Source organism: Pavona decussata, unplaced genomic scaffold, assembly GCF_977016875.1.
Source record: "Pavona decussata unplaced genomic scaffold, jaPavDecu1.1 SCAFFOLD_53, whole genome shotgun sequence".
In the NCBI taxonomy this organism is placed as follows: domain Eukaryota; kingdom Metazoa; phylum Cnidaria; class Anthozoa; order Scleractinia; family Agariciidae; genus Pavona; species Pavona decussata.
The window spans coordinates 3568286-3582684 of NW_028145475.1; the positions used below are offsets into that span (position 1 = coordinate 3568286).

Consider the following 14399-nt stretch of genomic DNA (forward strand, 5'->3'; position numbering starts at 1 on the left):
TAACTGAAATATGAAGAGAATATGAAATGAGGTTATGAGTCCTCATTTCATATTCTCTCCATATTTTAACCGTTGAAGACGTAGACAACAAGAAGACAAAAGGCAAGTCAGAAAGAGGTTTTTTGCATTGATTAGAAGTTGTTTTAAGGGCTTACTTGAGCTAGCCTAAAAGTTCTTCCAGTTTCAACGTAAATCGATTTTCATCATTTAGTTGTGTGCGTGGAAGTGTTAACGTGAATTCAAAATTTTGCGCGGGTAAAACCCCCCAAAAACGTGCTACTTCCAGCCAGACAACACTCAACTGGTCCTACTTCTTATTTCGGTTAACGGTAGAACTTTATCTTGTTTCATGTTAGGTAAGCGCTGGCAAAAATTATACAGGCTCTTCACTTTCTTTAAAGCAAATTGAAGAATGTGTGACTGGCAACTTATAGATTCGCGCAGGTTTTACGGGAATTAGAAGAGGGTTTAAAGTACTGAGCAACCGTTGGTGCATCGTGGTCGAGGTGTTGGGTGGGGAGAGGCGGTTTCTTTTAAGCGCATTGTGTATGCAACGTGTTTGTTTGGACAATTTTATAATGTAGCTTTAATTCTATGCTCAGGGGGTGTTTTTTGGTGAGGCCTAGGTGCAATAAGAGGGTATCGGTCTCAGTAAGTGCAGTTTTGCCCAAAATTATACCAAAAGCTGCGTCGCAGGCGGTGGGCTTTGTTGCGATTTTTTGGCGCGAAAACGAGCGGCTTCGCCACGAGAAGGATGTTCCCCATTTCCCTGCTTGTTTCCGCGCCACCAAACCCCATTAAACCAGGAAAATCTCAAACTGACACACAAACGATGAAGGTTTCAAGCTATCGAACACGTTTCAATCATTTTTAAGCGGTCACCTGAAAACCACGTGTTTACAGTGGCCCCAGAATGATTATATTTACTCTTTGCAGTCGTTATTAAATTCAATTCAACCGTCTTCATTGATATTGCTCTGTTTTAATAAAACAAATTAAAACATACCACAACAAAGTCCACAAATAAGTTTTTCTCCTAAAAACGTTCCTCAATTCATTTTTTCATCCTTAAAATAGCTGATAAACAATTGCTGTTCTTTTGCTGAATAGCCTGCAGCAAAACATACTTGTACGTGGAAACTAATTTCTTTTTTAAAAAATTGGTTTGACAAAGGCAACTTGTAAATACGGTATTCTAGAGGCTAAAAAACGAATTCTGAAACCAATGCCAGATTATTTTAAAATTATCCTATTTAGCGTCTCGATGTTAAAAGAACAGATAACTAAACAAGTGGATAACTGGCGCTTGTAGCAATTCCACACTGATTATTCATGTTCCTTGACATCATGATGTAGCCTTCCATTCCCCAGCGGGTCCCCCAGGAGTTCTTGACAAGCCAGTAGTCCTTGCCTTGATAGGTTCCATACCCAACGACAAGAACGCCATGGTCGAGTTGGGTGCTGCTGCAAGACCTGTCAACAAAACGATAACATGTTTCTTTAGAACCAATTGAGAACAATTTGGCAACAAAACAGAAGTAATATGTTAGCAGTCCCACATGAGTGCGACAACATGATGCCACGAAGAAAATGGACAGTTCGCTCTAGTCCGGTTTCCGCTTGACAGTCCAGCAAGGGAGATACGTTATATCCAGGTAAACTTTCGTCAACGACATAGAGGAATTCATTTTGCTTAACTAATAGCATGCATGACAGGCATTGACTCATTTAGCTCGAAACATCCGGCTCTCGCTTCGCGCTCGTGTCTCGGGCACAATGTCTCGTGCTTCGCGTTTGTTTTCTTTTTTTTTTCAAGCTATTTCACTAATTTTCTTTGAAATAATTTCTCCTAAATAGCGAAACTACAAAAATGTCTTCTCTCCTAGGTTCAAAACATCAATTCTCTAATTTTATGTTGCATTTGAGCATGTCTATAAAAAAAGTTCTGAGAAACTGGTTGGCAATACATCAAGATTGTGGTTATTACGTTTTGATGGTTTCTTCTTCCTGTTTTTGCCCCAGGATATTTGTAAGCGGGAAAATTTGAACGCTGGTAGCAACCACAACTGAAAATATACTACGCCTGAACTTAAACGAATTTCAACTTAAACAATGAAGACACTTACGGATTGTTATAAACTCCACTGTGGTAGAACTGGAATGACAAGTGACTAGCATCAATTGCTACAGAGATTGGGCCGACTGTGGCAGTAGCAGACTGAAGGGCTTCTTCGCTTCCTTGTGTAATGTCTACATATCCTGTTACGAAACAAGAAAGAAGTAAATTAAGCCTTTGATTCTTATGAGATAAACAACGGTTTTTGAAGGTATTCAAGCGTGTCATTGACTATCACCAAGAGCTACTTTTAGTTTTTAAGGTAAGGTGTGATCATTCAAATGAAAGCTGTTAAAATTATGTAAAACACCAGGGCAAAACAGTCGTTTATTTTCTCGAAATTCAAGGCTGTAGAAGCGAATCACAAAGTGCAGAAGGGCATAGGTTCAGTTTAAGTACCGCTGGAATGCCAACACAACATCGTTCCCAGAAGATTTCGTGCAAATTGGCGGAGGGGGGGGGGGGGGGGGGGTCGTAGAAACGAAGTTTATATTAACAGCCGACTGCGTGAGAGTGTTTCCCCAACACTTTTCTTCCCACAAACTACGCGCTTCTATGACTGACCAAAGAAAAAGACTGTTATGAACTGTTTTGCGGTCTCCTGTGGCACTGTTTATTATCAGTGTACAAGGTGGTTCAAACATTCAAGTCTGTCCTGAAGTGTGGCGCGAAAGCTATTGGAGGTTATTGTTCCATCTTTTTGATTTCGTAAAACAGCGAAATTCTTTTAAGAATAAAAAAATAGACAATCCGATGAAAGCTATTGAGCAGGACTTTCGCCCGTTCACGGCTCAGCGTTGTTTTTTGTGGCCATATCAACTGGTTCGAAACAATGAATTGTGGGCGAATTCTTCAAGCGTGGTGATACGTAACAGAAATTGTTTTTGTGGATGATCATTCAAATGCCATTTAGTTGACTGCAATATTGCGTGGGGCACAGGTTCAGTTCCAATATACAAGTACTGGAACATACTTAGTAGATAAAGGGAAGACCTTAGGAACCCGCTTAAACTGAATGGTTTTCTTACCAGTGTCATCAGCTCCAACCTCGCTCGCTTGAAATCGGCATCTGTCGTTGACTGCCTCATAAGGGTAACTAGCCTCGGTATCGATTCCACCGTTAGCTTTGATGTATTTGAAGGCATTATCCATGAGTCCTCCCTGGCAACCGTTATTGCCATAACTGGTAGAACAGTCAACAAGATTCTGTTCGCTGAGCGAGACGAGTTGTCCTGTTTTCTTGAAGTGCTGTCCTTCCAGTGATCCTGTTGTACTAAACGCCCAGCATGAGCCACACTGTCCTGGGAGACCGAAGGAAGACGTCAGTAAAAAAATAAAAACAGTAACCAAGGCGACTCGGTTGAATCAAGGGAGTGAGGAGGAGGGAGGGGGGGGGGGGGGGGGCGGAGTGGAACAGAGGTCGCGTTTACTAATTGGGAGCACCGAAATTAACTGTCACCATAAAAGATAACGATCCAGGGGTGGGTTGGGGGCTCAACGTTCAACGCACTGAATTTTAATAACAGTTAATAAACAGAAGTTGCCACAACTAGACTAACAGAGTGAGGCGTACAATACAACCTTTGTATCCCTTTAGGTTATAAACTCACTCAAATTAAATTGCGCCAGGCGACATCACGATTGCAAAATCATGGTTGGGCATTAGAAAGTAAAGAAAGCAAGTTTTGCGTGACAGGTTATGACTGCCAAACAAAGAAACAAATTTCTCTCAACGTGACAGTAACTTTCACTATATCTTCGACACAAGATTACCTTGATTTTTAATCGGTGTGACATATCCCTCTTGTCTCCAATCAACTTCAGCTGGCAGCTTCACGTGACTAGGTTCCAGGTAGGTCGAGCCGTTTCTCTCGGTCTCTTCGGAAAAGTGGCTTCGCATTCCCAAGTAAAAGAAGCGGTACTCATCTTGAGTCAAATCTCCAAAGTGGTTCATGGCCAAGACATGTGAGTGACCTTGAGAGTTGTGCTCGACGATTTTCTGGTGTAAAAAAAAAAAAAAGAGATACATAATATATTTTGTGACAGAGATAACTAGCAAACTACTGATGTTTCGGCTCTTTACATGCCCCCTCCCTCCCATCCCACACGGTCCTACCCGCGCAGGGTCAGATCTTGAAATTTTGGGGCGGAATCCTGGAGTGTTTCTATTGAATACTATTTTTAAAAACAGTCCTTAACTGCGATGCTGTTTATTATTTTGGCCGGGTTTGTTCTAACTGCAGTGCATTTAAAGCCATTCTTTCGCAATCAAACTGATAATCACTGTTCTTATTCTCTGCGTGACGCCCTCTCAACGTAATTTTCAGAAATTTGTAACGCATTACGCAACCATCTGCAGAGTGCAGCGGATAGCTCAATTGTGTACTAGAAGAGGTTTGGAAGGTTATAATATATCGATAAAAAGAATTTTAACTTTCCTACTTTTATTTATATTAAAGACTTGCTTCGATAAACTCGAATGTCACACAAGTGTACAAGAAGCGATACACCAAGGACATTGCACTCCAGGAAATTGTACATTTTATCTTCAACTTTTTCAATATCGATTTTTCCAGAAAACGAAATGCTAACTGCTCACACTATTGCCATTTAAAAAAAAAATGTAGCGAAAAAAATTTTTTCGTCTTGCCGCTAGCATACAATAAAGAATAAGAGACGAAACTGAGAACTTATGTACAGTTTTAGTCCACAAGCGCTAAATAAAAGACCCGTGTATAAACGAACTGACAGACAAATGATCAACAGAGCTCGTTGTGATCCGAATTCTTCTAAAAATCGTGTTCTTACCTTGAGGTTGTCTTTCCAGATAGCTCTCCTGGCGGTCTCCTCGCTCTCGGTAACGTAGGATTTGCCGTGAAAAGCCTTCCAAGCTTTCCACTGAAATCCTTCTTCATCTACCTTGAGGACAAAACCACTAGCCACTGCCAAACAGCACAAAAAGGCAAGAGATCCCTTCATTATGCTGTCCTGGTTGTAAGTAACTTCAAGGAACACGTCGTCTGCGAAGCGCCAGTGAAGGACGAGTGAAGAAAAACGTGGAACCGAGAGTTTTTTATAGCCCCGGTGTATAGCATGACACGAAGGGTCACAAGACTTTCTAGTGATGTCTCAGGGAGTCACAAGATGTACCCGTGATCTGTCTGGTGTGATCGAGCAGACATCTGATTGTTGTTAACCTGGCCTGTTGACAGCACGCCTCATCGAAACTCAACTTATTATGTTTTTTAAAATTAGCCTTGATATAACAATAACGTAGGGAATATAAGGCATAAAGAAAGGGGTACAATTTTTTGTTGACGGAAGAACTATTTCTCTAAAGTTGATATATAAAAAGGAGTTAAGGCTCTGGGCTGAGTAGCCTCGTACGAAACTCAATTAAATAAGTAACCCCCCCCCACCACCACCTAAGAGCCATACGGGAGAAAGTAACAGGCCCTATCCGGTGCGTCGGTCATCAGTCATGACGAGTAGTTGTAATTACTATTTATTCTGGTTGCAATTATGCTTTATTGTTTATTTTGTTTCGGATCTATAGTCACAGCCCCTTTACCTGAACAGCGAGGCACTCTGGTTTACTTGTCCAAACCAACTGCTCGCTTAGTGTGTCTAGAGAGATTATAGATTTCGCTCGATTTGGTGCAATTGCGTAATAAGCTAAGAGCACGAGATTTTTTTTAGGAGCATGAGTTCAAATCTGCGAGGGTGGGTGGGTGGGGGGGGGGGGGGGGCACATCGTTCCTAGGGTTTTCCCTTGTAAATTGGGGAGGGGCGAGAAAAACCGCGGGAACGAAGTTGGGGGAGGAAGGTAATACTCCCCTGCAATACTGATAAGCTATATGGGTATATGAGGCGCTAAAGAGTACAGCGTTTGAGCCTTTTTGGGTATACAGTATTATGGTCTCATGAAGCCGATAGCAAGGAATATTTGTACTCTAGAGTGAATCGCCCCGGCACTTCTGAAAACGGTATGGATTTTACAGAAACGGTCAGATCTGAAAATGGGTATGAATTCAGTAGAGGCCAGATCTGAAAAAAGGTACTGGAAACTGACATCAGTTCAGGTCTGAAATTGGCTGGGTTGGCCTGGTCGGGTCAGGCCATATCCCACCAACAATCCGAGGAGTTATTTTTTGGTAGTAGCAAGGGGATCTCCACAAGATAGTGAGAACTTGACATGATGTGAATTGAATGCCCCCATCGTCCATCTAATTCAAAATATTACAAAAGGCAGTTAAAAAAACATTCCTTTTTCGGTTCCTTTTAAACACTGGCACAGAAAGAAAATTAAAGCTAATGAATATCATGCCATGCCAGGGAATGAGGTAATATTGAGGTCATTACTTTCTATCATCACGTGACGATCGTCACGCGCTGTTCCCAAGATGTGATCAGTCTGCAACCGTCAATTTAATCCGTAAAATTACAGCGAGCAGATGTCATCATTTGGACCGCACCTCGGCAAACTATCTTGACCATAGCAAAAATATGGAAACGTCGGTTATAACATGATTACAAATTTTTCTGCATCAGTCTATGTTAGTTTCATTTGAAGCGTCTTAATTCAGAATGTATGTGTTTAAAAGTATGCTTTTGAGCTGTTCTGGTCTGAATAGTGCATAGATTTTAAGTAAACGTGTACTGTCCGTTTCATGTTATAGTAACCATTTTGATCTGAAAGGCTGAAAACGGGTATACTGTCGGAAAATGGGTATGAACCTTAGAGGCCAGCCCTGAAAACGGGGTACTGGAAAATTACATCTTTTAGTCTGAGAATCAGGGTTTGGAAAACCGACCCCCTCCCCCCCCCCCCCTCAATTCCGAGGAATACCCCCTGGGTTATGTGGCGCTAAGAGCAAAACCGTTTTCTCACTTTCCTTCCTTTTTCTTTCTGTTCCTTATTTGTCTCCCGCGCCCGGTCCGCTTCTTTCTCTATGTTTTGTGTTTTCTTAGCTCCCCCCCCCCCAATTGTTCCCGTCTATACGTTGAAGAAAGCACATAATTTTTAAAAATAGCCGTGGATAAAGTCCCTCTGCATGGCTTTGTGAGAAAAAGATTGCTAACGTGCTGGCTTTCCTGTGTAAAACTTTGGCAAAGATGATCGATCATATCTGCCTCAGTTACCCTAAGAGATCTTCTGACATCCCAGTTTCTTCCTGGATCAGTTGCTTGTCCTAGAACGTTTCTTCATTATCTCAGTTAGCAGTTAGAAACATAAAGATCCTGTAGTGGACTGAATGTTACAAAGTGCATGTTCCCGTTATTCACCTCGTATCACGCGTTCGAATCAGTTGCAGAGCCGTTCTGGTCAGTTCGCCCAGGGGCGAATATACCCAGTTAAACTACGCAGTGGGGATGAACTTAACTGTTATGTCGATTGATCAGATCCAATTAATGAAAAATAGATGTGGTGCTTTTGCTGCAGGTGTTTGAAAGGCTTACCATTTTCTAGGGAAAATATATGACAAGGTTACCTTTGCTATCAAACATGGTATACAAAAGAGCAAGGATTTGGAAATCGAGGCGGAGCATCCCCGTAACAAACTTTCTAGGAATGTAATTTAGACAGGCAGAACTACAACGCAAATATTACACTTGCCGCCAAAAACATGAGCGATATTCTTCTCTCTTTGACTTATCTTTGAGGTATGCTATCCGGAAAGGCCAAGGGTTCCATCTTAGTAAAAAGAAAGTTGCAATGTGAAAGGGGTGGGGGAGCTTCTCCGCGCGAACCTGCAATAAACCCCCTTCCCCCTTCCCTCACCACCGGGTTTATTTTGGCCGAAGAGAGGGTGTACTTTCCCTGGTTGTCTAAGATAAGGCAGGATCATGGTTTTGCCGACTGATCTGAGAACGACCGTGCTTAGGGTTTAGGGGGCTGGGACTGAAATAGGAGGTGACATTTCAAAGAAACTGATTAAGTGCTAAGCCATCCATAATTTTAAATTTATTATCTTGCAACCTTTTCAAATCTGATTTTTCCTTTACTTCATTTCGAGCGGTGAGATATCCCTGGAGGAACATGCAAACGTTCCCAGAAACCTCGTGAAAACAATTTATTTCCCGCTGGAAATCTATCAATGTAATGCTCCCAAAAAAGTGCACCATGGAACCTAAACAAGTGGATAGCTGGCCCTTGTAGAAATTCCACACTGATTGTTCTTGTTCCTCGACATCATGATGTAGCCTTCCAGTCCCCAGCTGGTTCCCCAAGAGTTCTTGACCAACCAGTAGTCCTTGCCTTGATAGGTTCCATATCCAACGACAAGAACGCCATGGTCGAGTTGGGTGTTGCTGCAAGACCTGCCAACAAAACGGTAACAATTCCTTAAGATTCCTTAAAACAGTTTGAGAACAAACCGATGCTAAACTTTTAGCAGTTCTTCTTTTAAGAGTCGAGCGGGAGAACTAAAATAGTAGCCTTGGTCGGTTCCGTGGCAAGCATAAGGGATCCATGTTCGCCGGAGGATAGCACTTACAATGACATGGGCTCTAAAACCGTTTTTTAAATTTCACTCCTTTTGCTCTGCATTCGGATTCTTAGGTTGTAACTTTTTTCTCTTTGAATGAGGCCCTCAATCCGACCATGTTCAATTAACAAGACTTTCATTTTGAAGCGTCTCATTAATGTTATTAGATCACACGAGTGAGCATATTCTGCAAAATCAAAATATGGCCTTCCGTGTTCAATTTAGAGAAGAGAGAAGCTTTTAAATATATTATGGTTTGTATTGACATATAGAAAACATCTTACGCCTCGTCGTAGACACCGCTGTGGTAGAACTGAAATGAAAAATGGCTGGCATCAATAGCAATGGAAATTGGTCCAACTGTGGCAACAGCTTGTTTCAGAGCATCTTCGTTGGCGCTTGGAATATCTACGAATCCTGTGGAGAAAACATTATGAGGAATCGAGTGCGGAATTGTTAGCGCCGACATCAGTGTTTTTCTTTATTTAGTATTTTGTCACATTTGATTGGGTACAGGGCTGCTTAGTGCGCATTCAGCTTCCGGTTTTTCTTTTCTTTTTTATTTTCTTTTGGTCACTGTGAGTCTCTTACCAGTATCTGTAGCTCCGATGCCAGCTCTTTTAAATCTGCAGTTCATGCTTCTAGCCTCATACGGGTAACTAGCCTCGGTATCGATTCCACCGTTAGCTTTGATGTACCTGAAAGCATTATCCATGAGTCCTCCTTGGCAGCCATGATTGCCGAACTCTCTAGAACAATCCATAAGGTTCTGTTCGCTGAGTGAGACGAGTTTTCCTGTTTTCTTAAAGTGTTGTCCTTCCAGTGATCCTGTTGTACTGAAAGCCCAGCCAGACTCACACCGCCCTGAGGTTGGAACAAACAGATTATGTAAAATATGTTTAGACAACGCTGCGCACAAAGACACTGCTCTAAGATAGGCGCTTTGCGAAATACCGTTTAATTCGTTGTCAGTGTATCTTTTTTTGTATCTTTGTGAAGGGTTTTCCCTTGTTTGAATAAAGTTATTCAAACTACATCTCTACCTCTACAATTTGCAATATTAATCTTTACAAACCCTACCTGGTATCTGGCTCGTATATCCTGACTTGGATTGTCTGTACTTGGTGCTTCTGTGCAACGTTCTCGAAGCCCACTTGCTCTTATAGGCCATTTCCAAGTTGCTTTGAATCTCAATACGAAAACGAGGCTAAGTGCAAAGATTAGTTTTGTTTGCATAAGCATGAAAAACAATTTTCATAATAAAAACTATGCACGAAGCCTCGCTTTCATGATGAGGCTCAAAGCAACTCGGAAATGGCCTACTTCAGAGACACCTAGAATCCCGGTGGTCTCATCCTATCGTTTTCTTTAGTTAAAATTTCTTTCAGTCTTGGATACGAGAGTATTTTTGTTTAGGTTTCTACGGCAAAATAACAGTGATTAAACCAAAGAAGAGATGTTGACGCTCGAAAGCGAAGAGTGGAGTTGGTGAAAATTATGCTATGTGTGTGTTTGACAGTGCGGCTCAAAACTGAAAGGGTTTCAAGACTCTGTGTTGCGAAATTCAAGTGTTTATAAGCTAGACATAAAATAATTCTAAATAACCCAACGGTATTGAAACGTTCACCTTGATTTTTCACTGGTGTAACGCATCCTTCTTCCCTCCAATCCACTGAGGCGGGTGCACCTCTGCGGGTGAACCTAGAGGTTGATGCTGTTTTCTTTGTCTTTTTGGACGCTGAGTCGCCGAGTTTCTTCAGTGTACCAAGATGGAGGTTGTGATGTTCTTCCTGCGTGAGATCTCCCAAGTGGTTCATGGCCAACACGTGTGAGTGTCCTTGAGCATTGTGCTCAGCGATTTTCTATAACATCAATAAAAATGAAAAGTTAAAAATTATCTATTTCAATGAACTCTTTAGGACAAAGCCCATATCTCAGAAGGTACAAAATCAAGACGTAGAATTCAGGGCAGATTTTTTGAAGGCTGCATTTCCAGCTTTACATAGTGGAGCTTACAGAATCGCGATACTCACGATCTATCTTTTTTTAATTTTCAGTGTAGCACGCGCTCTCTCTCTGATCCCCGTACGGCCTTAAATCGAGCTCTTGGAACGCGTATCTGGCATTCCCCGTAGATTTTGCCGGGGCGGATGATATTATCACCAACTTGGCAAAGAGCTTGGGGTCGAGATCATCGAACGCAATCCCTAATCTTTGATAATTGCTAGTAAAGTACAATATACAATACGTTACAATAGAGCGGTTTTCAATTGAGCGTCAAAAGCAGTTTTGCCTTTGCTGTGGTTTTTGTGTACTGACGCTCTGATTGGTTGAAAAACTCACACCACTTTCTCTAGCAATGTGAAGCACACACGTTTTCCCGCGCTTGGCGTCGGTTACATGTCTGCCTTGAGTTCTGATTGGTTCATTCCGCTGTATTCGTCTGTTGTGATTGGCCCAGAGTAATTATTTGGTTTTGATAAGAAAATTAAATTCTGATTTGGTCAGACCCTTCACCAATTGTTTTGCAGTTTTCCTGTAAGAAGCAGTGGAATAAAAAAGCTTATAATAATGATTTTCAGTTTTAAACAATGAAACTTTGAACAGGTTTCTCTCCCCCTCAGTGGCCCACAAGTAAGAAGAAATTTGTCTGGCGTGTTTGTCGACAGTAGCCAATCCTTATGCAATGATAAATTCCCCAAAGAGCCATACACCAAAAAAGAGAATTGATTGAACAAATCGAGTGTATGAAATGGACGCAATTATTTCAGGTTTGCTCAGTTCGTGTTGGGAAACGAAGCAATTATGGAACCCGATGCTTCCCATATACGGATCAAGTGAACTGGCGTAGTGGCATCTTTTTTGGACGAATTCGAACCAACGGACTCTAAATGGCCGCCATTACGACTCGTTTCAGTTGATTTACTGAAATGAGTAATAGTCATGTGCTCATAAATTGGAAAACTTTTTCATGTTTCTGGGAAACATGTAAAGTGGTGTGAAAACATTCTTTGTAATATCCTAGTTAGTTACAGGTATTGTTCACAGCTATCTACTTGTGTATCGAGTGAAAAAAAAAAAAGAATTGTAATTAGAATTTTAACAGGTTCTGAAGAAAGGAAAGAACATAATAACCCTTTGGCAATTGTTCAGTTGTCAGGGGACCCCATCGATTCTTGTAGAATTTGTATTATTGCTTCTGATTAAGTCGAACCGTTAATCGCATTTTTTTTGGTGTATCTAGTCGTCTAGCGAAGCTGGAAAAATAAACGGGCTTTATCACTAGGTTAGCCACAGTTCTGTGATTCATTTTCCTGAGTTTATCTATTGAAACGTTTTCAAGAACGTTTGACTTAAATTCCGTTACCGAAATTGTGACAGGTGTCTGCCCTAAAGGAAATGGAAGCGTTCTTCCATGAACTGAAGGTTTATTTTCAACGAAAGTTCCCTGAAATCATTTGCCTGGACGTGATGATAGCTACAGCAGAGTCATTATGATTTTCATAGGATAGACAAAGTTATTGCCGAGTTAAAAATGTTCGTTAAATTTGAATTGAATTTGAAATAGGCAAAGTCAAGTTTGGTAAAACTGTGGTAGGTGTTACTTTTACCGGGACAACAACGTGCTAAACACCGGCCCTATGCTTTTCGAAGTTGTTTGTTGTTGTCAGAAGATCGCGCTCTGAAAATGTTCCATTCCGTTACTGTAAATATTAACTTATTGACTGGCTTTGTTTGGCCAGGAATTTATGCTCAGCACGGCTTGCCCCTTAGGGTCGGGCTGTTAGAAAGCCGATTAACGCTAATCTGCGCTAATCTACGATTAAAAGTTAATCGAGGTTTTCATCCCGCTCGTTAAAAAATGGTTCTAAAGGCTAAATTTCAAGTAAAGGTAAAGAAAAGTCTAAGTCAAAACTGACGGCAAAAACTCTTTTGGAAGAATTTTTGTTGACTAGCAATTAAACTCGAAGCAAAGTTCACGTTAATCAAGGATTAGTTTAATCGGGCTTTGAACAACTGGGCCCTGAATAATAATTCCTACCACGAGAGGATGAGCTTACCTCATCGTCTCTTGTTTCTACTCGAAATAATACCTGATGGCTTCTTCGACAATTCATTTATCTTTGATATTGTACCTTTAGGTTTTCTCTCCAAATAGCTCTTCTCGCGGTCTCCTCGCTTTCAGACGAATACGTTTTGCTGTGAAAATCTTTCCAAGCTTTCCACTCCCCTTCATCTTCCTCATGCGAGTTAAGCCGAATAAAGCCGCTAGCTACCGCCAACATGCACAAAAAGACAAGATATCTTTTCATGTTTCGTTCCTATGTATCTGAAGATTACGATGTTCTTCTGCTCTCCCTTTTTATAATTAACAACATAAAATTGTCTCGCTCAGGGAGTGGTTGTCCCGGGGGGGGGGGGGGGGGGTGGGTACTCAACAGATGCTTGGGTAGGGAGGTGCGGCCAGGCGTTCAAACCCTGACCCTGTTTAAGACACAATTCTCTGTTTTCCCTATCCCGTTTAAGACAGAATTCAATATTTGCAGACCCTATCTAAGACATTTAACATAAAATCGCACCCTGTCCAAGACTGGAATGAAATAAGAATACACTAGTTTCTTACTGTATTTTAATGCACGAATAACAATAGCGTCCATTGGCGGTCCTTTGTAGATCACTTTCGCTTCTTTGGAATGTGCTTCGTTCTTCAAAAGACCAATAAACAGACATCTAAGCTTATCCTGTTTAAGCCATTAGGTCATGTAGCGATACCCTGTTTAAGACAGAAAGTGATGAAATAGATACCCCGTTCAAGACAAAACACCCTGAAAACCATACCCTATCGGGCTGCACGTCCCCGTTAAGGTCACATAAGGGAGTACCTCCCTCCCCCCCTGGGGTGGTTGTAGACGGCGCCTCCTGCCCGCCAGCGGTGTTGCGAAGCAACATGACGTGAACCTACTCATGTTATTTTCCTATTGGACAATAAGAATCAAAATCCTGTCAGTTTGCACATATTTGCAATTTAAATTAAGACTATTTAGTGTATTTGATATTACCGTAATGGACCACTTCCGAGTTGCTTAAAACCTCATTATGAAAGTGAGGGTTCGTGCACAGTTTTTGTTATGAAACTGTGTTTTCATTCATATGCAAACAAAACTAATTTTCACATGAAAAGCTTTGCACTTAGCCTCGCTTTCGTAATGAGGTTCAAAGCAACTCGGAAATGGCCTATACAGATTGTTTGAAAGCCTTTTCAGGAACTTTCAATAAAGATTGTAATCTAGGTGGGTGTGCATTAATTCGCAAGATTTTTCCGGAATAAGATAATTACCTCCAGGTTAGGCAGCTGGGCTTGGGGAGTGGGGGGGGGGGGGGGGGGTGGTTCGTACGCGTATGGTTGGTATTAATTTTACCATACTTAAAAATCAATCGTGACAAACGATCCTTATCAGCGAAAGCAGGAGCCCACAATGCTCTCCTGGCGAAAGTTAGCCAAAATTACTAGCGCTGCGTTTTTGATGCCGCAAAAATGCAACCTCAAAATTCTTGAACAAGAAAATCGTCTAAATTCTCAAATTAAATCAAAACGAAATTTGTCGAGGTTCCACCTGCAAATCGTCGATAACCAAGAATTCATGCTGCTGAGGCTAAAATGAGATTAAAATCCAGTTTAAAGTTTTGAAACCTTGCTTTTAATAAAATTTTCCTTCTTAAGCCACAGCTAAACGTTCTAACGTTATTGAACCAACAAATGTTTGTAAACAATATTACAACGTTCAGCTGCGGGG

General features: G+C 41.3%; 2 protein-coding genes across 3 annotated transcripts; both read right to left on the bottom strand.

Moving 5' to 3' along the window:
- Window positions 1-962: 962 nt before the first annotated feature.
- LOC146480546 (procathepsin L-like) lies at window positions 963-5182 on the bottom strand. Its single transcript, XM_085109724.1, has 5 exons — window positions 4925-5182; window positions 3890-4115; window positions 3145-3417; window positions 2127-2259; window positions 963-1473 (listed from the first exon to the last, which is right to left on the bottom strand). The coding sequence occupies exons 1-5, from the start codon at window positions 5093-5095 to the stop codon at window positions 1284-1286; spliced, it is 993 nt and encodes a 330-aa protein (XP_084965850.1). The 5' UTR covers window positions 5096-5182; the 3' UTR covers window positions 963-1283.
- A 2880-nt stretch (window positions 5183-8062) lies between these two features.
- On the bottom strand, window positions 8063-13932 carry LOC146480547 (procathepsin L-like). Of its 2 annotated transcripts, none has more exons than XM_085109731.1 (6): window positions 13229-13932; window positions 12741-12873; window positions 10232-10466; window positions 9196-9468; window positions 8889-9021; window positions 8063-8437 (listed from the first exon to the last, which is right to left on the bottom strand). In XM_085109731.1, the coding sequence occupies exons 1-6, from the start codon at window positions 13333-13335 to the stop codon at window positions 8248-8250; spliced, it is 1071 nt and encodes a 356-aa protein (XP_084965857.1). In that variant the 5' UTR covers window positions 13336-13932; the 3' UTR covers window positions 8063-8247. The 2 variants fall into 2 exon arrangements, with proteins under 2 accessions (XP_084965857.1, XP_084965858.1); XM_085109732.1 differs by having other exon boundaries at window positions 12741-12877.
- Between the last annotated feature and the right edge of the window lie 467 nt (window positions 13933-14399).